The sequence below is a fragment of the Miniopterus schreibersii genome (genome assembly GCF_964146895.1).
Source record: "Miniopterus schreibersii genome assembly, chromosome: 2".
Taxonomy (NCBI): domain Eukaryota; kingdom Metazoa; phylum Chordata; class Mammalia; order Chiroptera; family Miniopteridae; genus Miniopterus; species Miniopterus schreibersii.
In genome coordinates, this window is record NC_138102.1 from 138228160 (window position 1) to 138253679 (window position 25520).

The window sequence follows — 25520 nt, forward strand, 5'->3', positions numbered from 1 at the left end:
TGCCACACCTCATCTTTCATCTCCCCTTCCTATATGACCTTTTTAGTCATAAGGGATCATAGCGCTTTCGAAGGCCTATTTTGCACCAGGGCCTGTACTTAGTTCTGCAAGACAGCCAAAGACATAGCCTAGCTTAGGGGCTATACCAAAGAGTGGCTTGGTGTGTGTGTGTGTTTGTGTAAAGTGCCTCCTCACTCTAATCCATCCTAAACAAACATACAAGTCCCCTAGCCCCTTTTCCAATCAGTTTTCTGCCCATGAACCTCTCATCTAGAAATACTGGAATGATACTAATCCTTAAAGCACTCAGCTTTCCTTGCAAATAATATTTGCAGTGATACACTCTATGTTTGACCTGTGTTTCTCACACCATCATCATCAGATATGTCCTTACATGAAGTTAGAGTCACTTTTTAAGACACTATTTGAGACTTCAAAGTGAGCCACGAGGTGATCTCTCTAATAAGGAAGGAGCTGGAATCAGTCATACTCTAGGCTTCTTTGGGTCTTCTTTAGGAACTGTGCTCTGTCATATCCCAAGTCAGTTACTAGTGGGGGTGAGAGGAAGAAAGGCCAAGTATCATCTGAGGAGGAGGCGTCTAATGACTATAGTTCCAGGTGCTCATTTCTTTAATCAACCACATCATAAAACTCAGAAAGAAAGAAACCGCAATGAACAAAGGGAAAGGAAAAAACAACAGCCTTGTTCTCCTCAGCCTCTTCTTCCCCCTCTTCCTCCTCAGGGTGGGAGGGCCACATCCGGGGCCCAGGGCTGGGTCCCAGGCAGGTCTGCAAGGCAGACTACTAAGTTTCACTTCCTGTCAACCCCAGAACCGAGGCAGGATGTCTGGGGGCATGATGGGGGGCCTAGGGTTGGGTAGTCAACAGGAGCCGCTTTAGGATTCCCTCTTGCAGAAAGTTCCATGGAGCAGCTCACCAGGACTAGTACTTGTACTCCTTAGGTAGTCCAGTCCAGACCAATGCATCCCTCTAGTTTTTAGGGGCTTCGTCACACACTCTCACCTCTAATCACTAGTAACAAATCTAAGGACAGGATGCCAGACCTGACAGGGCTGAAGCACAGTTGGTGAAAGTGCAAGGGTTAAAAATAGAAGTTACAACATTTCAAAGCCTTCGGATGTTCCTAGTCAGCCATTGCTTTTTTTTTTTTTTTTTTAAGTGGGGCACTTCCAACCTAGTGTTGAAAGTGGTCACTAATATTTCACCTTCTCCTTGCTTCCAGCGCAACTGATGGAGATTAACCTAAACTAACGTGGGGGATTTGGAGTGAGGTAAAAAAAAGCTTTGATAAGGAAAAAGCAACATGGGGTTGGGGCAGGGCAGAAGTGACACCTGAGGAGAGGAACCTGCAGCCGGCCCCTCCCAGGCTGGAGGGGAAACGAGTTTAGCAGGATTTAGCCCTGAAGGAACAAGAGCTGCTGAAAAGAACGGGGGAGGAGAACATTTGGGTTCCTATAAAGAATAGGAAGGTACGGGGCAGGGCAGTTGCAAAAGGTGTGACCTGGGCAGGGCAGGATTTCAAAACGTTTGACCGTATGGGCCGGTTCACTGGAGAGTTGCCCGCTTTCAATCCCTATGGCCCAGAGACTAGGAAGAGGTTAGAAAACTAACTGGATCCGCCAAGGAGCCTACACCCTGCCCTCTAACCCCGAGACCCTGCCAGAGGAGGTTCCCGGGGTCGAAGGCCGGCACAAACTTAAGCCGTTGTCACTTCGCCGCCTGAACCTCCGGGGCCGCCCCAGGGGCTGGGCCAGGCCAGGGCTCACCGCCCATCTCGGCCCGCCGCCCGCAGCCCTGAGGCCGCCGAGACAGGACACCGGCCGCCGGCGCCCTCCGCCTCCTCTCGCGGGTCCATCTGGCGCGTAGGGCTGGGCGGCCGAGGGCAATCGGCAGGCGATTTCGACTGCCCACCTTCTAAGAGAGGATTAGGGGGTCTTCCATTTGCGCCCCCCCAACACAACTAATGCGCGCCAGTGCGTTCCTGGAGTTTGCCCGACCGACTCCGTGTCCCCAAGCCGTTCTGGGACTTAGGCGCAGGCTAGGGCCTGAATATTCTTTTTCTCATTTATCAGGCCCCCTTTCCGGGTGCACGTGGGCCTTGCCCCCTTTTTCCTCGCAGGTCCTGGACGGACGAGAGTGCCTGTGAGGAGAGGGCTGTGCCTCAGAATTCTCTCGGCATCAGAGGACTGCTTTACACGCAGCAGGCGCTCAATAATGGTATCAGTGGCAGTAAAAGAGCCTACTGCTTTTATTTTACTAAAATTATTCAGCCTCTACTCCCTTCTTCGTCCTCCTCCACCATCGTCCATGAAATTGTGTACTCTCCCTTTAAGACTAAAATGGTGGCATGCTACGATCGGGACTCCACTTCCGGTGGGGAGGGGGCGGGACCCCAGCCCGCTCACGCCGGAAGTGGTTTGCGTTTTCAAGATGGCGACTCCCTATGTAACTGATGAGACCGGCGGTGAGTGCGGGAGGCGCGGAGCCGTTTCTCCTCGGGCTCTCGGGGCAGGGGTTCGGACTTGGAAAAGGGTCTGTGCCCCGCCCATCCCGGGGCCCCTCCTTTGCCCCGCCCTCCAGACCGCCTTCCCCATTCATTCTCTCCTACCGGGTGTCACCTGCGCCCCCTTCTGGTCTTGAGTTTATGGGGTCTCTGCTTCCGGTCACCCAAACCCGGGGTCCTTCAATGCTAGTCCCTATTCCCGGACCCTCACGGGCTTTTAGGTTTTCTCTAGCAGTTGAAGCTCCAATGTCTGTCTTTTGAGTTCTCTAGCCTTGGGGGGGAGGGGGTTCCTACACTCTTAGTTCCCTCCAATTCCTGCTCTACCCTTCTTCCCCTCCCCCATCTTTTAGCTATACCTGCTTTCTGCCCTACCCCAACGTTTTCTTTTTCTGGAAGCTATATCTGTAGAAGATCTTCTCATTGCTACATATAGCTTTTCCAGTCTCCCTCATCTTCATTGTTGGTCCAAAGGTGTGAAGGGTCCAGGACCCTAATATAACTTTCAGCTTGAGTTTTCTCTTTGATGGCCCCACCCTTCTCTACCTTCTCTCTTGATAGTGATAGGAGTTAAGGGATCTAAGGTGGAAGAAGGCAGACCAGTAACGTATATAGTGGTCTCTCAAGCCCTCTGACAACTTGATAGAACCCACTATCCCTTCTGGCTATGGAAGAATTTCCAGTCTTGCTGATTGAGATGCTGAAGTGTCTGCTGTGTCTGTGAACTATATGTGTTGAAAACTGAAAATCAAGATTTTCATTGTTGTTTTGTCCCATCCTAATTTCCTCATCTTTAGAAAAATGTGTATAGGAATATCTAATCATTGGCAATAAAATAAGATAGTATATGTGAAAGCAATTTATAAAATGCTGTGCAAGGCAAAGTGTTACTGTTTGTTTTTTGAAGTCTTCATTGTGTATGTGTAGCCTTCTGTAGAACTGATACAGTGCCTGTGCTGTGGTACATATGGTCTGTTTTAAAATGTGCCATTTTTACTTCTTCCTTTGCAGCTGATGTTCTTTACACCCCAACCCACCTTTCCTATGATATCTAATGACAACCTTTCCCCAACCTCACATTTCAAAGTGGTAAAACATCTCCTACTCTCTAGTCTGTAGTTCCTTCTTCAACTAGCTTCTTTTAATGTGTGCTTTGAAAATATTACTCAATTTCTCGTACACTCCTCTTTATTCTTAACTGTTGTGTTTTTTTTGATTGCTTGATTTCAGAGAGAGAGGAAGGGAGAGGGAGAGAGAGAGAAACATTGACCGGCTACCTCCCACACACACCCTGACCAGGATCCAGCCCACAACCTAGGCATGTGCCCTGACTGGGAATCGAACTGTCGACCTTTCCGTGCGCAGGATGATGCTCAACAAACTGAGCCACACTTGCCACAATTGTCTTAACTGTTTTCTTAAACTGATTTAATGAAAATCCAGATATTGCATCTCACTCTCCCCTCCTACCAAGGGATATCTTCTGTTCTCTGTGACCATGTGGAAGAGGGGAAAGAATCACATTGCTTTTTTGTTTTCCTTTACTACTTCTAGATCACTGATCTACCACTGTCTCTCATGGAAGGTATTGCCATGCAATTATAGCATTTTCTCTAAAACCTCAGGGCCATCATCATTTTTCTCTCCACTGTTTCTTGCTCTCATTCTCAGTATCTCCAGCACCTTTGGGATACTCAGATCTTATAGTTCCTCAGCATGAGACCATTGACTTTGCTTTGTATTTTCAAACCAGCTTACACATCAGAGTCACTACAACTTGGACCTTACCTATGACACTGCTTCACCTTCAGGTGTTCCCCATCACTTATTTTAGCCTCCTTACCAGTCACTTTTTTCACTACTTCACACCCACAGAAACTGCATTTTTCCCTCCTTAGGTTCTCTGGTTCTTGACCTTTCCCATTTCATTGAGTCTATTATTACCTTTATGACTGCCTTTGTTGCTGCCCTTGCTAGACCTCTGTGACCAGCCACTTTGGTACTATCCTCATTGCTTTCTTCATTCGTTTTGACCTGTACTAAGCAAGCACTGTGCTATCTTGAGTCGTACCCATCAACTGTTTTCTTGAATTCTGCTTCCAGGCACAGCACATAGCTAGAGAAAAAACTCCAAAGCTAGCAGATCCAGTATAATATAATTTAATGTTAACTTCTGCCAAGATCACATCTTCTCTCCAATTCTTTTTTCTTGGTTTGCTTACATTCTACCATGGCCATTTCCCCAACCTTTTAATTCTCCCTCTTGTGGCAGGTGACCCACTTTCTATTTCATTGAAAAATCAAGGCATATCATTTCTGTTTCTTCCCTGTCCACAGCTTGACTTCTTGCATGTCAGGTCTATACATACTGTTTCCATTTCCTCACTGCTTATTTGTTCCTTAACTCTTAAATTTTTATTTCTAGCACTAACTTCTCTGCTGAGTTGCCAATTCCCTTTTCTTATTGTTTGGTAAATAGCTTTCATTCGCAGATATACTTTCACACCTCAAATACAAACTGTTCAAAATCAGTATCAGTTTTTTCCCTTATTTCAAAGGAACAAAGGCACCATTGTTCTAGCCAATCTAAGATAAACTTTTTTGCATTATTTCTCTCACTCTTTCTCTATTCTTAACATTTTATTTTCTTCTTAAAATTTTGAATGGACTTTATTTTTTATAACATTTTTAGATTTAGAGGAAAAGTTTGTTAAAATTTTTGCTTATTGATTTCAGAGAGAGAGGAAGCAGGGTGGGGAGAGACTTGCTGTTCCACTTATACGTGCACTCACTGGCTGATCCCTGCATGTGCTGCCCTGACCAGGTATCAAACCTGAGACCCTGGTGCATTGGACTGATGCCCCAACCAACTGAGCTACCTGGCCAAGGCATAGATTTATAGAAAATTTGAGAAGATGATACAGGCAATTCCTGTATACCTTAGGTTCAGTTTCCCTTATTAACATCTTACATTGGTATGGTACTATTATTGCAATTAATGAACCAATATTGATACATTATTATTAATTAAAGCCCATACATTATTCAGATTTCCTTACTTTTTACCTAATTTTTTTTTTCTGTTCCAGGATCTCATCCAGGACACCACATAACATTTAGTTTTCATGTCTCCTTAAGCTCCTATTGGCTGTGACAGTTTCTCAGACTTTCCTTGTTTTTGATGACCTTGACAGTTTTGAGGAGTACTGGTCAGGTATTTTGTAGGATACCCCTGTATTGGAATTTGTCTCATGTTTTTCTCATGATTAGATTGGAGTTATGTGTTTTTGGGGGATCGACCATTGAGGTAAAGTTATATTTTCATCATATAATGTCAAGGGTAAATAGTATCACAATGATTTTTTTTTAAAGTATATCTTTATTGATTTCAGAGAGAGGAAGGGAGAGAGAGAGAGATAGAAACATCAATGATGAGAGAGTCGTCATTGATCGGCTGCCTCCTGCACACCCCTGACTGGGGATTGAGCCCGCAATCCGGGCATACTCCTTGACTGGGAATTGAACCCCAATCGCCTGGATCCTAGGACGATGCTCAACCACTGAGCCACGCCCAGCCGGGCCACGATGATTTTTTACTGTTGATATTTACCATGATCACCTGGCTAAGGTTCTGTTTGTAAGGTTTCTCCACGGTAAAAGTTACCCTTTTCCCTCTCCTTTCCATACAGTATTCATTACAAGAAAGTCACTGTTCATAGCCCATACTTCTTTTTCCTTTTTTAAAAAAATTTTCAATTACAGTTAACATTCAATATTATATTAGTTTCAGGTGTAGAGCATAGTGGTTAGACATTTATATAACTTACAAAGTGATCCTCCCAATAATTCTTGTACCTACCTGACACCATATATAGCTATTACAATATTATTGACTATATTCCCTAAGTTGTACTTTATATCCCATGACTATTGTGTAACTTTCAATTTGTTCTTCTTAATCCCTTCACCTTTTTCACCCAGCCCCCCAACTTCCCTCCCATTTGGCAACCATATGTTTGTTCTCCATATCTATGAGTTTGTTTCTGTTTTGTTTGTTTATTTTGTTTTTTAGATTCCATATATAAGTGAAATCATGGTATTTGTCTTTCTCTGTCTGGCTTATTTCACTTAGAATAATACCACCTAGGTCCATCCAGCTTGTCACTAATGGTAAGATTTCATTCTTTTTTATGGCCAACTAATATTCCATTGTATATATGTATCACATTTACTTTATCCATTCCTCTTTTTTTGTTTTGTTAATCCTCATCCAAGGATATTTTTTTCCATTGATTTTTAGAGAGAGAGTGTGGAAGGGAAAGAGGACAGGAGAGAGAAAGAGAGAGAAACATGGATGTGAGAGAGACACATCAGTCATTTGCCTCCTGCATGCACCCTGACCATTGGGGCAGGGATCGAACCTGCAGACCAGGTACGTGACCTTGACCAGGAATCGAACCCTTGACCCTTTGGTGTGCAGGGCAGTGCTTTAACCACTTAGCAGCACTGCCCAGGGCTGTCCTTTTTTTTTTTTTTTTTAATTATTGATTTCAGAGAGGGAGAGATAGAAACATCATTGATGAGAGAGAGTTATTGATTGGCTGCCTTCTGCACGCCCCTCCCACTGGGGATCGAGTCAGTAACCTAGGCATGTGCTCTGACCGGGAATCAAACCACAATCTCCTGGATCCTAGGTCGATGCTCAACTGCTGAGCCACTCCCGGCCTGGCTCTCCATTCCTCTTTTGATTGAAGCATTGAATCCATGTAAATTTAAAGTAATTATTGATAAGTATGTAGTTATTGCTATTTTATTAATTGTCTTCTGATTGTTTTTGTAGTTCTTCTTTGTTCCTTTCTTATTCTCTTGCTCTCTTGTATGTTGATGACTTTCTGCAGTGTTGTGTGTGGATTCCTTTCTCTTTATTTCTGGTATATCTCTTGAAGATTTTTGGTTTGTGGTTACCACGTGTTTCATGTATACTAAGTTATGTTTATAGCACTCTGTTTTAAGTTGGTCGCTTACGTTAGAACACATTCTGAAATCACTACCATTTTTATTCACCCCCTCCATGTTTATATTTTTGTTATTATTTTTTTACTTCTGCGTGTGTATGTATCCCTTAATTTATTGTTGTAATTACACATGATCTTCCTACTTTTGCCTTTTAACCTTTGTACTAGCTTTAGTGTTAGTTGATTGATCCACTGTTTTTATTGTGTTTGCCTTTGTCAGCGAGAATTTTTTTCTTTACAATATTTTCTTTCTTTTTTTTTAAATTGAATTTATTGGGGTGACATTGGTTAATAAAATTACACAGGTTTCAGGTATACAATTCTACAGTACTCTTTGTGATAATTTTCTTATTCATTTTTTTCTCCTTCATCCCCCTTCTCCCTTCCCCCCTCCCTCCTTCTCCCTCCCTCCTCCTTCCTCTTTCCTCCTTCTACTTTCTTCTTTTTGACCCTTTAACAGTTCTTGTAATACTGGTTTGGTGGTGATGAACCCCTTCAGCTTTTTTTTGTCTGGGATCAGTGCCCACACTTGGAGAGTGGAGAGTTATGCTCCCTTCCTTAAGGACGGATTATTTACATACATTATTTAGAATTCTTCTGCACAGGAGATTTGTCTCTTCTCCCCCATGTATTTATTCAGTCATTTATTTATATCAGTATGGACTTCAGGTTATAATACAATACTATTTATTTATTTTATTGCTCAAAGGTCCCCGCTTTGGACATTGGGAGCTCTTTTAGTTTGCCCTGTGTTTCTTTGGCATACCCCATCAGTGTAGGTTTGTGTTTTTTGTGGGATTTTTTTTAGCTCTTCCTTACTTTCTCGCACTAGAAGATGCTCCAGGATCATCTTGTATATTTCTACTCCAGTACTAGAATCAGCTATTTCTCCAGGGAGTCCTTGTTCCTTTTACTGGGCAATGGCATAGGAAACCAAATCAGAGCACTAGAGTTTTTGCTGCTTTTGGGTATTGCTTTGCATCATTTACTCCTCTCTTGCTCCCCGTCCCACACACACGCCAGCTGTCAAAGTATCATTCTATTCCCATTGCCATTACCTTTATCTCATTTTTTTTTTTTTAAATATATCTTTATTGATTTCAGAGAGAGGAAAGGAGAGGGAGAGAGGGAGATAGAAACATCAATGATTTGAGAGTCATTGATCGGCTGCAGCCCACAACCTGGGCATGTGCCCTGACCGGGAACCGAACCCCGGTCTCCTAGATCCTAGGTAGACGCTCAACCGCTGAGCCACGCCCGGCCAGGCACCTTTATCTCATTTTCAATACTTGTTAGCTATATGGACTTGGGAATCCAAGCCTTAGTTTTCTTGTCAGTGAAATAGGAATAGTTCCTAAACATAGAATTATGTTCCTAAACATAGAATTATTTAAAATTTAAATGAAATAATGTACATCTGGTACATAGAAAGTGCTCAACAAATGGTCCTGTAATTATTACTGTTATGTAAAGATTATTATATGGATTAAAAGAGATTATATATGCAAAGTATCAAGCATACTACCTGGGTCATTCTAAGTACCTGATAAAATTCTAGTTTCTTTTATTTTTATCTTGCAAATATTGCTGTGACCTCCTAGGTAGTAGTCTTTTTTTTTTTTTTTAATTGATTTTTAGAGAAAGAGGAAGGGAAAGGAAGAGAGACAGAGAGAAGCATCTATGTGAGAGCACAAAATCGATCAGCTGTCTCCCACACGCCCCCTACCAGGATTGAGCACACAACCCGGGCATGTGCCCTGACTGAAAATCAAATCAGCAACCCCCAGGTGCATAGGACGACGCCCAACCAACTGAGCCACATTGCCAGGGCAGTCTTTTTTTAAAAAATCATTTTTTATTTTTAGTTACAGTTGACATACATTATTATATTAGTTTCAGGTGTACACCCCTGATTTAACATTACTAAATGATCTTCCTGATAAGTCTCACATCCATCTAAAACCATACAGTTATTAGCATATTATTGACTATATATCCTATGATTATTCTGTAACAACCACCCAATTTGTACTTCTTAATCCCTTTACCTTCTTCACTTATCCCCCCAACTCCCATCTGGCAACCATCAAAATGTTCTCTGTATCTGAGTCTGTTTCTGTTCTGCTTGTTTGTTTTTTAGATTCAATTGTTAATATATATGTATTTATTGCCATTTTATTGTTTATTTATGTATGTATGTATGTATTTATTTATTTATTTATTTATTCTTCTTACAGAAGACCCTTTAACGTTTCATGTGATATTGGTTCGATGGTGATGAACTTCTTTAGCTTTTTCTTGTTTGGGAAGTTCTTTATCTGTCCTTCGATTTTAAATGATAGCTTTGCTGGGTAATCTTGGTTGTACGTTACTGCTTTTCATCACTTTGAATATTTCTTGCCAAGCCCTTCTGGCCTGCAAAGTTTCTTTTGAGAAATCAGCTGATAGTCTTATAGGAGCTCCCTTGTAGGTAACTAACTGCCTGCTTTTCTCTTGCTGCTTTTAAGATTCTCTCTTTGTTTTTAAACTTTTGCATTTTAATTTATGATGTATCTTCGTGTCGGCCACTTTGAGTTCATCTTTTTTGGGACTCTCTGTGCTTCCTGGACTTGTATATCTATTTCCTTCACCAAGTTAGGGAAGTTTTCTGTTATTTTTTCAAATAGGTTTTCAGTTTCTTGCTGTCTCTCTTCTCCTCTGGCATCCCCATGATGCAAATGTTGGTACATTTGAAGTGTCTCACAGGCTTCTTACACTATCCTCATTTTTTTTTAATTCTTTTTTTTCTTCCCTGTTCTGATTGGGTGTTTTTTCTTCCTTATATTCCAAATTGCTGATTTGATCTTGGCTTCATCTACTCTGTTGATTCCCTGTAAATTATTCTTCATTTCAGTTAGTGTATCCTTCATTTCTGACTGGTGCTTTTTTATGCTGTTGAGGTTCTCACTAAGTTCACTGAGCGTCCTTATAACCAGTGTTTTGAACTCTGAATCCCTGGTAGATTGCCTGTCTTTGTTTTGTTTAGTTCTTTTTCTGGAGTTTTGTGTGCTTTCATTTGGGACATGTTTCTTTGTCTCCTCATTTTGGCAGCCTCCCTGTGTTTGTTTCTATGTATTAGGTAGAGCTGCAACGTCTCCCAGGCTTGGCAGAGTGGCCTAATGTAGTAGGTGCCCTGTAGGGTCCAGTGGCACAGCCTTCCTGATCACCTAAGCTGGGCACTCGAGATGTACTTCCCCCCATGTGGGGTTTATATACCTCCTCTTGTAGTTGAGCCTTTATTGCTGTTGGAAAGTCAACAGGAGGGATTTACCCCCAGGCTGAGCAGCTGCAAGGACTGGCTCTGAGCGCTGACCACCCACCTCCGAACAGCTGTTCAGGGGCCCACCCCACAGAGCATGACTGACTTCAGCAGGGCTCAGGTGCTTGCTGAGTCTGCCCCTTGAGTATGTTACTGTGGAGGTGGTTGGGTGTTGTTTTGACGTTGTCTGAAGCTGTCCACCCAGTGCTCTGGCTCTGGGGCCTCCCTGGAGGTGCAGGCCAAAGTCAGCCACTGCCTATGTTCTGCCTGGGGCCACCCGGCATGAGTTACAAAGCGATCTGCAGATGGCTGCTGCTTGTGCTGGACTTAGAGGTACCCAGGCAAGGCCAGGTTGTGAACTGAGGCTGGCTGCTGCTAGGGCCAGGTCTGGGGCCACTTAGCAAGACATACAGGATTCACTGAGGGCAGATGCTGCTTGTTTGAGAGATTTTTAAAAAATATATATGTCTTTATTGATTTCAGAGAGAGGAAGGGAGGAGAGAGATAGAAACATCAATGATAAGAGAGTCATTGGTTGACTGCCTCCTGCACCCCCCCACCCCCCCACCCTGGGGATCGAGCCCATAACCCAGGCATGTGTATTGAGTGGGAGTCAAACCGCGATCTCCTGGATGATAGGTCAATGCTCAACCACTGAGCCACACCGGCCAGGAAGTTTGAGAGATTTTAGAAGAACCTGAAGCATGAGCCAAGACAGGCCATTTTTATGGAAATTCACTGGAAACAGCTTGGGTGGGCTTGAAAGTGATGGTGGGGCCTTAGGGAATCACTGAGGTGGGACAAACTATGTGAGCCAGGTTGATGGAGTCTCAGATTTGGTGCTCTCCTGCCCACTCTGTGGTGGGGGCTCATCAAGGGAACAAAGGCCTCTGCCAGCACTTCTCTCTAGGAGAAAGCTGTTCCCCCCCACAAGATCTCGCCCTGCTGGACAATTCAGTTCCTCCCTATAAGTCTATGGTGCCTATCAAGCTGCTGCCCCAGCATTGGAGCTCAGAGGGAGCGAGTCCATATTAGTCTGTGCATAGGTCCTTTTAAGAGAAACTGCCTGGGACTCCAGAAGCCTATGTCTCCCTCAGCCTCAATGCCTGCTGGTTTTTACAGCCAGAAGTTATGACAACTTCTGTTCCTGGCACTGGAACCCTGGCCTGGGAGGCCTGGTGTGAGGCCAGGACCCCTCACTCCTCAGGAGGGACCTCCACAGCCAAGATATTCCTCCTGATTATCTGCCACTGGCGGTGTGGGACCAGCCTGCTTCGCCTCTGCCCCTCCCTCCTACCAGTCTCAATGTGGCTTCTTTTTTAATTCCCTAGTTGTAGGACTTCCATTCATCTGGACTTTGGGCGGTTCTAAATGATGGTGGTTCTGTAGTTTTGATGTAGTTGTGGGAGGAGGTGAGTACCATGTTTACCTACGCCATCATCTTGACCAGAAGTCAGTAGTAGTCTTATCTCTAGTCTCTCTGTTCCAGTTCATTTGAAACACTGTTATCAAATTATTACTTGTACTTAAACAACTTAAATACAAGTTGTTATGTAATTTATTTTTAAGCTGTTTTTTTGTTGTTTAAAAAATATGTCTTTATTGAGTTCAGGGAGAGGGAGAGAGAGATAGAAACATCAATGAGGAGAGTCATTGATCAGCTGCCTCCTGCATGCCCCCTGCTGGGGATTGAGCCCACAATCTTGACATGTGCCTTGACCAGGAATTGAAGCTTGATCTCCTGGATCACAGATGCCAGCGGGGCTAAGTTATGTAATTTTTGTTTAGTATAATTTGTTCACTCAGAGTCCACTGTTAAATTTGTCATATATTCTTCTGATCTTTATTTTTTCTGTGCATTTAAAAAACACTTTTGGCCTGGTCGGGCATGTCTCAGCGGTTGAGCATCGACCTAGGTTTCTGGGGTCAAATACATTTGGGAAATGCTATAAATGATATTCCCATCTTGGATATTCACGTGAATGAGAACTTATTAACTCAGGTGCCTTTCTCTCTCTCTCTCTCTCTCTCTCTCTCTCTCTCTCTCTCTTTCTCTCTCTCTCATGCCCCGCACCTTTCCTCCTCTCCTTCCCCCAGGTGCCAGGTGTGTTTTCTTTGCTTTTCTTTCTCCTGAGCTCCAAGGGTTTTGCCTCTGTAACTTGTTTCTCACTTCTTCCACAGCTCACTTTATCTACCTCTGTGACTTTCTAAATAATCTTTTGCTTGTATTTGGGGGGGGAAGAAACACCAACATATTAACTCACTTAAGCCTTGCTGATTTAAAAAATCCTTTTTCTGTGTTTAACCCAGATTTCCCCAAACTTGTTTAACAATTTTTTTTAGGTAACCCTTGTTAATGACTTAAGGAAATAGTGTTTTATATAACAAAAGCTTTGGGAAATGCTGAAAAATGATAGGACTATCTTATATTCTCTTGCTATGTTAGCCAAATTGCTTTCTAAAGGTTTTTTATCACTGACAATATATGAATATGCTGGTTTCACCACTTCTTTGACTGCATTGGTATTCGGTATTCTCATCTTTAAAAATTCTACTTCTTTGAAGTACTTTGGAATTCACAGCTTGGGTTTGAATTCTGCTGCAGTTTACTGACTTTGTAACTTTGGGCAAGTTATTAAATTTCTCATTGTCTGTGAAACTGGAATAATCCTTCATAAAGTCGTGAAAATGAAATAATGCATATGAGCACTGTCCCTGGCCTGAAGCAAGCACTCAATAAAGGGTAGTTGCTATTATCTTTTGAGAATTGACTATAAAATTTCCATATGGATCATTTACTCTTACACTCAAGATACTACTCACTACTATGAGCACAAACCACTTTTCAGTATAGTATCATCACATACTGCATTTCTGCCTATACCCTTCAATGAAACTGGGCTGTCTCGTATAAGACAGATGCAACGGTAGTGTTCTGATGTGTGAACTTTGGCATGAGAATTGAGTTCAGATTGAAGGTACACGCTGCCTTTGTGATCACAGACATATCGTTTAACCTCTTGAGGACTCTGTTTCCTCAGCTGTAGATGAGAATATCTACCCATTGTCTAGTTTCAGTAAGGTATTGTAGATAAAGGTCTTGTAGCTACTTATCAAAGTAGCTACTTATTAATAAATGTTCTTTCCTAATTTTTCTTAACATACTGTGAGTTTTCTGTTGCTGTGATTTTGCTTGTTATTCTTCTTAGAATGCCCTTTCCCTTTCCTCTGCCTGCAGAAATAATGAACCAATGATTTGTTGTTATTATTACTACTACCTATACTGTAGGGTCAAGGTTGTCATGATTTAGCTCTGGCCAGGTAGCTCAGTTGGTTAGTGTGTGTCCCAATATGCCAAGGTTGCAGGTTTGATCTCTGGTCTGTGCACATATAAGAATCAACCAATGGCCCAGCTGGACGTGGCTCAGCGGTTGAGCGTCGACCTAGGATCCAGGAGATCGCAGTTTGATTCCCGGTCAGGGCACATGCCTGGGTTGCGGGCTCGATCCCCTGTAGGGGGCGTGCAGGAGGCAGCTGGTCAATGACTCTCTCATCATTGATGTTTCTCTCTCTCTCTCTCCCTGTCCCTTCCTCTCTCTGAAATCAATAAAGATATATTTTAAAAAAAAAAGAATTAACCAATGAATGCATAAATAAGTGAAACAACAAATCTATCTCTCCCTTCTCTCTCTCTTTTTCTCTCCCCCCATCCCTTCCCCTCTCTCTAAAATAAATTAAAAAGAAAAGATTTCCATCATTTGGTGTCATCTTTCCCCATTAAACAGGGTGTGATCATTTATTCCCTCTCTCTTTTTTTAATCCCCACTCGATATTTTTCCATTGCTTTTCAGAGAGAGTGGAAAGGAGGGGGAGAGAGAGCGAGGGAGGAAGAAAAACATTGATGTGTCACATCAATTGGTTGCCTCCTGCACTCGGCCCCATGGTCCAGCTCGGCCTGGATTGAGCCTGGAACCGAGGTGTGTGCCCTTCACCGGAATTGAACCTGAGACCCTTCAGTCCAAGGGCTAATGCTCTAACCACTGAACAAAACCTGCTAGGGTGGTCATTTATTTTCTTGAAATCTCTTATCAGTGTGTATCAGTGTCTTTTAGGATACTTAAGACATTTATATTTTTGTCTTATTATTTGTTTGCCTAACTTGCCCACCCTCCTTACCTAGACTATAAATTTCTTGAAAGTGGGACCATTTTACTTAAATCCTGTAGCACTTTGTATAGTGCTTTTCTCCTAGGAGGCTTTTAGTAATTTATTGCATTTAATTAATCTGTAGTCTTGCTTCTGACCACGCTACTTTTCTGAGGCAATATTCTTGGAAATAACTAGAGATTTCCAAATTGCCAAAATCTTTTCCTTATTCTCTCTGCAGTATTTAATACTGTTAGTCACCTGCCCTTAAAACTCTTTTGGTTTCCATGGCATAGCACTGTCTTAGTTCTTCTTTCCTAGAATGATTTTCTATTGCTGACACCTTTTCTTCCTTGAGGAAAATGATCATGACCATTTTTCTGGGTCATTTCTCCAAATTGGATCTTTTTATATTTTCTCTATGTTAAAAACCTGGATCTTATGATTATTGGCCCTGAGATCATCCTCAAACTCAGATCTGTGACCCAAATTTCCTTTTTTACTTGAAGCAGGTCCCAGGGATTCAACAGTCATTTCCACCTAACCCTTTGGAGTCCTCCCAAGTCTCGCTGTGTTGTCTCTTCACTGTCTTCCTGCCATCCCTGAAAACAGAGCCCTTTCAGTTTATGGAAACAGGTTGAGGATTACAAAACAGCAGATGTGGTGAAATAAAGCTTACAAAATTGTTATAGGTGCAGTCTGTAATCTGTAATTTCTGGAAAATCCTGGTAATCTGCCTTTGGTTTTTATTTCTAGGGGTAAGAATGCCAAACCTCTTCCTCTTTTGGCTTTACCTTTGGATACCATCAAGGACAGAGAATGGAACCAAGTTAACATAAAATAAGTGCTCCTTTGTGAGAATAGGCTATTTGTATCTCTGAGGGCTTCTAGTTAGGGTGAGCATTCAAAAAGCTTCCCATATATATAAGGGAAGCTTTATATATATATATCTATCTATATAAAATATATATATAAAATTGTTGATAGTATTACAGATGTCCCCCAATTTTCCCTCCCTTTGTCCCCGTCCTCCCAGCCCCTGCCCCACCCCAGGCCTTCACCGCACTATTGTCTGTGTCCATTGGCTATGCATATATGTATATAAGTTATTTGGTTAATCTCTTCCCCCCTCCCCTCTGAGATATGTCGGTCTGTTCCATGCATTCATATCTCTGGACCTATTTTGTTTGTCAGTTTATTATGTTCATTAGATTCCACATATAAACGAGATAATTCCTATCTTTCTCACATTCCATTTTTCCTAGCCTTAAGGCTTCCACTATAATCTCTGGGCACTTTACTTAAATATGTTTGTTATTGACCCTTCTTAATTCCATGGAAAACTGCCTACATAGAATTGAATGTTATTTTCACAAGGTTTTCTTCTATCAGTGGTTTTTATTCTCCTCCAAAGTTTCTACATTCAGAAGTGATGTAATTAGTTTATTTGTGTTTCTTATTACCTTTCTTCCTCACTAGAATGCATGCCACAAGGAGGCTAGACCCTTGCCTGCTTTATTCATTGTTGTATCCCTAGGACTTATTACAGTGCAAAGTGCTCAATAAACATTTAAAATCCATGCGTGAATAAATGTTATTACCATATGCCCTACCTACCCACAGGTATGTTGTGAAAAATAAGAATACGTCTGCAAATCACCAGATTAAATCCACTGTAGTGCTGTTTCAGTTCTATCCTCTCTCATTCAAATCTTGGCAGTCTTCAGATCCTGTTGGCTTATTCTTCATGATGAAATTTTTTTCCATTTTCTTTCAGTACCCATACAGAGCATCTAAATCAAATCTTCTCACATTGTGGCTATAGCTTTAATTTTTTTCTACCTTTAGTTTATGTTACATATTTTTTGTTAATCTTAAAGCATTGCTTTGAGAAGATTATCTGTACTCCCTTATTGGCCTTTAGTGTTCCCTCACAATTTGAAGCTCAAGTCCAAAGTCAAGAGGAGGTTGGATACCTTTTGTCTTCTGACTAATTTATCTCTAGTCTCTTTTCCCATTACATATACTTTTTGCCCAAAATATACTGGATTCTTGCTATTCCCTAATATGATACATAAGTTTTATTCATTAATTTTAATTAATTATAGTCTTCTGTGGGCCAGGCCCTTTGCTTCAAAGATCAAAGACAAAGTTTCTGCTCTCAAGCAAACAAACAATTATGTTAAACATTAGAGCATGATAAAGGCCAAAACAGGTCCTGTGGGTACACAAAGGGCAACTTCTAACCTGGCTTTGGGGGTGTATATCAGGGAAGACTTCACTGAGTACTTTATACTTGTACTTGACCTTTAAAGACCAATAGGAATTAACTAACGTATGATTCAAGGAAAGTCTATTACAGGCCAAAGGAAACAAAAGCAAAAAGGCATAGAGAATAGGGACACCTTTGGGTGAGATTTGTGAATATTTCAGTGGCTGGAGCAGAAAGTGTGAGTAACTGGATGCTAATAGGCTAGAACGGTCAAGAAGGCCTTTTATGTATGGTTCCATTTTCCATGTATATAGTCTGAGAGCAACAGGAACCCGGGAAGAATTTTAAGTAGGAGCCTGACTAGTCCAATTCGTTCATTTGCTTATGTTGTCCCATATGCCTAAAATACTTCTCTTTCTTCTTTCCTCACAGTCACGCCCATGCCTCCACCTGTCTAAATCCTACTCATCTTCCAAAGATCACAACAGATGCTGTGTCCTTAAAACCTTGTAACTCCCTTGGTCTAAAGTAACTTCACTCTCCTTTGTGTACCCATTTTCCAAGCCATTTAGATTTGAAACCTATAATAAGATATTTTTAAAACCCACAATATAACAACAACAATAATGGGGATTTTTTTTTTGTTAATCCTCTCCCAAGGATCGGGTTATTTTTTCCATTGATTCTAGAGAGTGGAATGGGGGGGGTGGGGAGAGAAACGTCAATGTGAGAGAGCCACGTCAATTGGTTGCCTCCCACATCTGCCCCAACTGGGGCAGGGAACCTGCAACCCAGGTGCGTGCCCTTGACCTGCAATCGAACCCAAGACCCTTCAATGTGTGGGCCAGTGCTCTAACTCCTGTGCTACGCCGGCAAGAGTGGGATTTTTAAAAAAATCCTTACTCGAGGACATGTTTCATCAATTTTAGAGAGAGGAAGGGAGGGAGGGGGAGAGAGAAACAGAAACATCAATGTGAGAAAGAAACATTGATCTTGGTTGCTTCCCGTATGCGCCCCGACCAGGGATTGAACCCAGAAGCTAGGTATGTGCCCTGGCTGGTAATTGAACTCGAAACCTTTTGGGACGATGATCTGACCTACTGAGCTACCCGGCCAGGGCAGTAATGAGAATTTTAAAAAAGAAAATGTATTTATAATCTAATCACCTCAATATAAATTTTCATCTTACACACTTTTTTCTAAACTTACAAATACGCCTCCTGCTAAAATAAATAAATAAATAACATATATGCATAACATATAATTAAAATAATGGTATATGTAATTATGTTTTGTTATATCACATTACATGATGACAATTTTTTATCATTTTTAATGGATGTATTATAAATCCTGTATAACTGGATGTGAAGTTTGTTTTAATTTTTAGCCATTTATACACAATACCATTTTTATATGATTCTCTCCCTTATTTTTTGTTTTTATTTTTTCCTGTTGGAACTATTTCCTAATGCTAAATTCTCAAAATTAGGATGACAAAAACAAAATGTTTTGCATTATCTTTGACTTTAACCGCCTAACCTTTACCCTTTCCTCAGTCAGTGAATTACCGAGTGTTGTTGATTCTTTGATACCTGGCATTAGTCTTTTCATTTCCATTTTCACTGTTTCAGCCAATTTTGTCCCTCATGCCAAGATTATTGCAATCTTTTTTTCCTAACTGATTTCCCCAGTCTCCAATATTTTGCCTTTTCAATTCTCCTTCTCATCATGCCAGATTAATTGCCCTAAAGCACTGCTTTGGATAAAAGATTCATTGTTTGACAGATCCTTATTGAATGCATACCGTGCACCACATATTAAATCCCTTAACTGGCATTTACAGGTATGAATATCCTCCCCTCTTTACTTTTACACCAGCCCTCTGACCCAGCCGGACTGGTCTCTTCACCATCTTCTGAACATGCCGTCTGTATTACCATGTCTGAAATTTTTTTGTTTGTTTAAATATATCTTTATTGATTTCAGAGAGAGGAAGGGAGGAGAAGAGAGAAATAGAAACATCAGTGATGAGAGAATTATTGATTGGCTGCCTCCTGCACACCCCCTACTGGGGATCGAGCCCGTAACCTGGACATGTGCCCTGACCTGGAATTGAACCCCAATCTCCTGGATTATAGGTTGATGCTCAACTGCTGAGCCATGCTGGCCGAGCACCCTGTCTGAAATTTTGTTTTAGAATGAGCTTCTGTTTAGAATCCATTCTGCTTCCCTTTTCTCAATTTTTGATTCTTTCTTTGAAGTCCCACTCTAGTCTCAGCCCTCCCTCTCTGAAGCTCTCCGTTTTTTCATTACTCAGTTCTTACTGGTGTCCGTACACTTGATCTTAGCCAAAAGTCTGAGAAGCGATTTTATTCTTGTCTCTAAACTGTCACAGCTAAGCAAACAATATCTTCATTCTCTTTTATTCACAAGATAAAACTCTGAATTCCTTCACCTTGTTTTTAAGGCTTTCTAAGTTCTGGCCCCATTTTTTATTTCCAACCTGGCTTCCTAGTTCCTAAAATGAACTGTCTGATTCCTCTGGGCTCCTCTACTTTATGTTCTTTAAATACTCCATGTCTCCTTGCCAGGTTGCTCTGCCAGTTTGAGCGTTGTCCTGATACACTAAGGTTGTGGGTTCAATCCCTGGTCAGGGCACACAAAAGAATCAACCTATGAATTCATGAATGGGTGGAGCAACAGGTTGATGTTTGTCTCTCTTTCTCTCTCTCTAAAATAAAAATACTCCATGCTCATTTCACATCCATGCCTTTCTTTGCTCACATTTTTGTTCTTTCTCCCATCCCTTTTAGCTGTCAAATCTTACCGATTTTCTTTAACACATTTTTTCATTTTTAATTTATTCATGTTTGCATTTTTGAAAAAATACCTTTTTAAAAAATATATGTTTTTAATGATTTCAGAGAGAGGAAGGGAGGGGGGAGAGAGAGAGAGAGAAACATCAATGATGAGAGAGAGTCATTGATCAGCTGCCTCCTGCACCCTCCCCACTGGGGATCGACCCTGCAACCCAGGTATGTGTCCTGACCGGGAATCAAACTGTGACCACCTGGTTTGTGGGTCAGTGCTCAACCACAGAGCCACACCAGCAGGGTAATATTTGCATTTTGAACAAAAAACCAACTCATGTTACAATGTATAATCCATGTGGGAGGCCCATATACTTAAAAAAGAGTAATACAAGATAGATATATATAGGTGGGCAAAAGAAGGTTTACAGTTTGTATGGGAAAAGACATGCAGGTTATGATTATTACAATTGCATTATTAACTCTGTGTTTTGTGTACTCACCACTGTAAACCTACTTTTGTCACACCCTGTATGCATATATATATTAATGGTTTCTACCACTTCTTCCAGGTTATCCCTCTTAAGGTAACTAGCATTAAAGGTTTGGTATCTTGGTATGTGCCCTTTCACACCTTTCTCTTTGCCCCTAACACAGACTCTGTGGATCTTTAAATGCTGCTCCTTGAATGGAGCATACTCTACACCAGGGTTCTCAAATGTCCAGGACACTTGGAGGTTCCATAAGACCCTTTCAGGAGGTCTGCAAGCATAACTATTTTCATAATATACTAAGATGTTATTTGCCTATTTGCTGGGTTGACATTTTCAGCAATGGGTGGGTAGAACTGCTGGCCCCTTAGCACTAATCAAGGTAGTAGCACGAACTGTACCAGGCATTGTTTTCTTCATTGCCGCATGCTTGCAGTAAGTAATGCCGGTTTCACTTAATATCCTTGATGATGCAATAAAAATTATTATTTGATTAAATCCTGGCCTTTGAATACACATTTTTGTTTATTGTTTTGTTTATTGTTTTTGTTTATAGTTTTATTGAGATATAATTGACATATAATGTGTAAGTTTAAGATATACAGTGTGATGATTTGATATTTGTATATATTGTGAAATGTTTACCACAATAAGGTTAGTTAACCATCCTTCACCTCAAAGGGTGAGAACATTAAAGCTCTACTCTCATAGCAAATTTCAAATATAAAATACAATATTGGTAATTATAGTCACCATGCTTTGCCTTGGATCCCTGGAACTTACTCATCTTATAAGAAAGTTATACATATTTTTAATGTTCTCTGTGGACTAAATGGGAAGTAAACATGAAACACTTCGTTGCACACTGTAGATGGTGTCTCAAGGAAAAGTGCTGGTGCAACTCTCCCAGTGCAAGCTAAATAAGCTTCATGGAACACCATTTTTACTTTAAAGAACCATTGACAAATGAACATTAGAGTTTTGGAAAACTTGTATCTGCCATTGTGAGCTTGACAACTTCCCAATAAAGACTTTTCTGATGATGTTAACAAATATGATTTTTTATATTGCGTAGTTAAATGCATAATACTACACAATAAGAGTGTAAGGGGAAATCCTGAAATTAAAAAATGTTTGAGGATCACTACCTATTTTCCCACGACTTGCTTTTTCACTTAGTATATTATGAACACCATTCAAGGTCAGTGTATTTATATCTAAAATTCTTTCCCAGCCTGACAGGTGTGGCTCAGTGGTTGAGTGTTGACCCATGAACCAGGAGATTGTGGTTTGATTCCCGGTCAGGCCACATGCCCCCGTTGCAGGCTGGATCTCCAGTATGGGGCCTGCAGGAGGCAGCCGATCAATGACTCTCCCATCACTGATGTTTCTCTCTTCCTCTCCCTTCCTCTCTCTGAAATAAATAAAAACATATTTAAAAAAAAAATCTCATCCAACCCTGGCCAGTGTGGCTCAGTTGGTTGGAATGTCACCCTTTACACCAAAAGCTTGCAGTTTCAATTCCTGGTCAGGGTGCATATCCAGGTTGTGGGTTCAATTCCTTCCTATAACTGATTGATTTTTCTCTCTCACATTGATGTTTCTCTCTCTCCCTCTCTCTCTCTAAAATCAATAAAAACATATCCTCGGATGAGGATTAAAAACCCCAATAAGATTCTTTTCCGTAACAGCATGATGTTTCATCATGGGGATGATCAACATCTATTGATGGCCATTCATGTTGCTTTCATCTTTTTGTTTTAATTTAAATAATGCAGCAACATTCTTTTTTCTCCATTTTAATCCTCACCCAAGGACATGTGTGTGGGGTTTTTTATTATTGATTTTTAGAGAGAAGGGGAGAGAGACAGAAACATCGATGTGAGAGAGAAACATGGATCTATTGCCTCCCATACACACCCCAACCACACCCTGACTGGGGATGGCCTCCAACCTGGGCATGTGCCCTGACCGGAATCAAACCCGTGACCCTTTCATGTATGGGATGAAGCTCCAACCAACTGAGCCACACCGGCCAAGGCATAACCAACATTCTTCACATATATCCTTGTGCATTGATGCTTCTGTATGTATAGTATGGATTCCTAAAAGTTGACCTGTTTTTCACAATCCATCTTAATAAAACTTCCCCTTCTTACAACATCTTCTCTGGTCATTTCTCCTTGTTTTTACCCCTTTTTAGCCTCTTAATCATTTACTGTCTTTTGATGTCCACATGCTATTGTCTTGTTTTTTAGAAACTTCCTTTATGCCAGTCTTGTCTTGCCAACTAGATTATGAAAATAGAAAATCCCTGAGGGCATGGATGGTGTGTTTTACAGTGTATAGACACTTAATGAACAGAGCAGGATTGAGTGTTGATATGAGAAAAGGATACCTTAATGGTTCCATTTAGTGGCCAGATGGATGCTGAGGGAAGCTGTGTGCATTCATGCATTCTTTCATCTTGGGAACTATTTGAAAATTAGAGTAACTCTCCAATTTAATTCTCTCATTTCAGGCAAGTACATTGCCTCAACACAGCGACCCGACGGGACCTGGCGCAAGCAGCGGAGGGTGAAAGAAGGCTATGTGCCCCAGGAGGAGGTCCCAGTGTGCGTGGTTAGGCATGAGGAGGGGGTATTTAATGGGATCCCTACAGAAAGAAAGAACATGTATGCCTATGAGTTCAGGGAAGAATCTCCTGATGCCCAAATCCCAGAAATGGAAGAAGACAACTGTCTGAGAAAGTAGAGGCAGGGATTGGGCTACAGGGATGAGTGAGTGTTATAAGTGACTAGTCCTGTTCTTATGGCCTCTGTTCATCAGAACTTCCAAATAGCATTCAGAGATCCAGAGCTTTGAGACCTAGGGACCCTCCTGCAACCTGCAAAGCAGAGGAAAGTTGGGGAAGGACCAAGGGAGAGGAAGCAAGCAGAAGTGAAAAGGGTGAAGTGATTTGGAAGGTTAAGAAAAGGGCTCTAAAGTCATTGGTTCTCTAACTGTTGGCATCTGTTGCCTGCAGGTATGAGAACAAGTATGTGAAGTTTTTCAAGAGTAAACCAGAATTGCCCCCAGGGTTGAGCCCCGAGGCCACTGCTCCTGTCAACCCATCAAGGCCTGAAGGTGGTGAACCAGGCCTTTCCAAGACAGCCAAACGCAACCTGAAGCGGAAGGAGAAGAGGCGGCAGCAGCAAGAGAAAGGGGAGGCAGAGGCCTTGAGCCGGACTCTGGATAAGGTGTCCCTGGGAGAGACAGCTCAACTCCCTAGTGCTCCACAGGGCTCCCGGGCAGCCCCTACAGCTGTCTCTGACCAGCCTGATCCAGCTGCCATCACCGAGAAGGCCAAGAAGATAAAGAACCTAAAGAAGAAGCTTCGGCAGGTGGAAGAGTTGCAGCAACGGATCCAGGCTGGAGAAGTCATCCAGCCCAGCAAAGAGCAGCTGGAGAAGCTAGCGAGGAGGAGGGTGCTGGAGGAGGAGCTTGAGGACTTGGAGCTTGGCCTGTGAAGCCTTTGGAGAATAGGGAATGGACTGCAGAACAAACTATGGGGCTTTCTGGGGTCCTGGGGAATATGGGCAGCAGCAGTCAGGAGGGGTATGCCCCCATACTGGCTCACTTCCACCTCTCATGGCCCAACTCTGTCCTCCAGAGCCTAGCCTCTCCCTCATTCCTTCCCTTTTCTTCCAAACTCCTATTTTTTGGACTTTCCCCCCTCCCATTCCCAGTGTTCAAAAATCTCAGTGACTACCCTGGGTTCCTTTGCTGCTGATTTGGGTGTCTTGTTCAAAAGAAAACTGGGTGGGTGGGAATCTCGGAGAACTGAGGTTGAGGGTAGGGGGAGTATGCCCAAGTCTTGGAGTCTTGGTTCCTGTTCTCAGTGTTTATGGGTTATTTCCCCCTCCATCCCTGACCTTTTTTTTTTTTTTTTTTTTTTTTAAAGAAAAGAATAAACAAGTAGACAAATTGTCTAGCTTTGCCTCTTTCTTTGCAGCTTCTAGTAGGTATTTTATCCCCTTCAGTTTGGGACAGGAAGACAAGTTTTGGGGGTAGTAATTCATTTTAAGTTTTTAAAAATATGTTTTTATTTTTTTTACATGTTTTTACTGATTTCAGAGATAGAAAGAAACATCAATAATGAGAGAGAATCATTGCTTGGCTGCCTCCTGCATGCCTCCCAATGTGGATTGAGCCCCTAACCCGGGCATGTGCCCTGACCGTTAATCAAACTGTGACCTCCTGAACCACACGGGCCAAGCAATTCCTTTTTTTTTAAAAAAAACACCACTTTATTTATTTTTTAAATACATCTTTATTGATTTCAGAGAGAGGAAAGGAGAGGGAGAGACAGATAGAAACATCAATGATGAGAGAGTCATTGATCAAGCCCGCAACCGGGGCATGTGCCCTGACCAGGAATCTAACCCCCATTGCCTGGATCCCAGGTTGATGCTCAACCGCTGAGCCACACCCAGCCAGGCACAATTCCTTTTAATTTTTAGCAGTTATGAATGTATGACCAAATTAGCAACACTGATTTATGACCAGTTTGTTTGCTCAGATTTAACTGAACAGAAATTAGTGTTATAATAAAATGAAACAGAACAAATTTCATTTGACATGTTAATTTGCATGTGTCATCACTGTGTTGCATAGCAATGGGGCCTTTGTAACACCCTTACTGTTTCTAAGATAATCAATCCACTTCACAACTTCATTGGGGCAATTCATCTGAAATTTTACCTTATCAAATACCACCCCAAGATAGCATTGTGAGGCAAACTAATGATATAAGTAAAGGAATTTACAGCCAAAAAGAGCTGTCACTGAATTTTTGCATATCCTCTGATGTCCACCCCTCACCTATCACAATCTTTCTAGTCAGCTGCTAGTGTAGAAACCAACAGAGGGGGAAGTCAGCTGTAATGATCTATCTCAGGAGTTCAGAATTCTTAACCTGATTCAAAAGGTCCCACTCAGTCTGGCCTCATTTCTTGCCATCCTCAACTCTGGTCAAATGACCT

General features: G+C 41.8%; 1 protein-coding gene across 1 annotated transcript; it reads left to right on the top strand.

The window, feature by feature from the left end:
* The first annotated feature begins 2377 nt into the window (after positions 1–2377).
* PYM1 (PYM homolog 1, exon junction complex associated factor) lies at positions 2378–24453 on the top strand. The gene is made up of 3 exons (XM_081130475.1): positions 2378–2485; positions 23018–23111; positions 23522–24453. The coding sequence occupies exons 1-3, from the start codon at positions 2452–2454 to the stop codon at positions 24003–24005; spliced, it is 612 nt and encodes a 203-aa protein (XP_080986601.1). The 5' UTR covers positions 2378–2451; the 3' UTR covers positions 24006–24453.
* The last annotated feature ends 1067 nt before the right edge of the window (positions 24454–25520 follow it).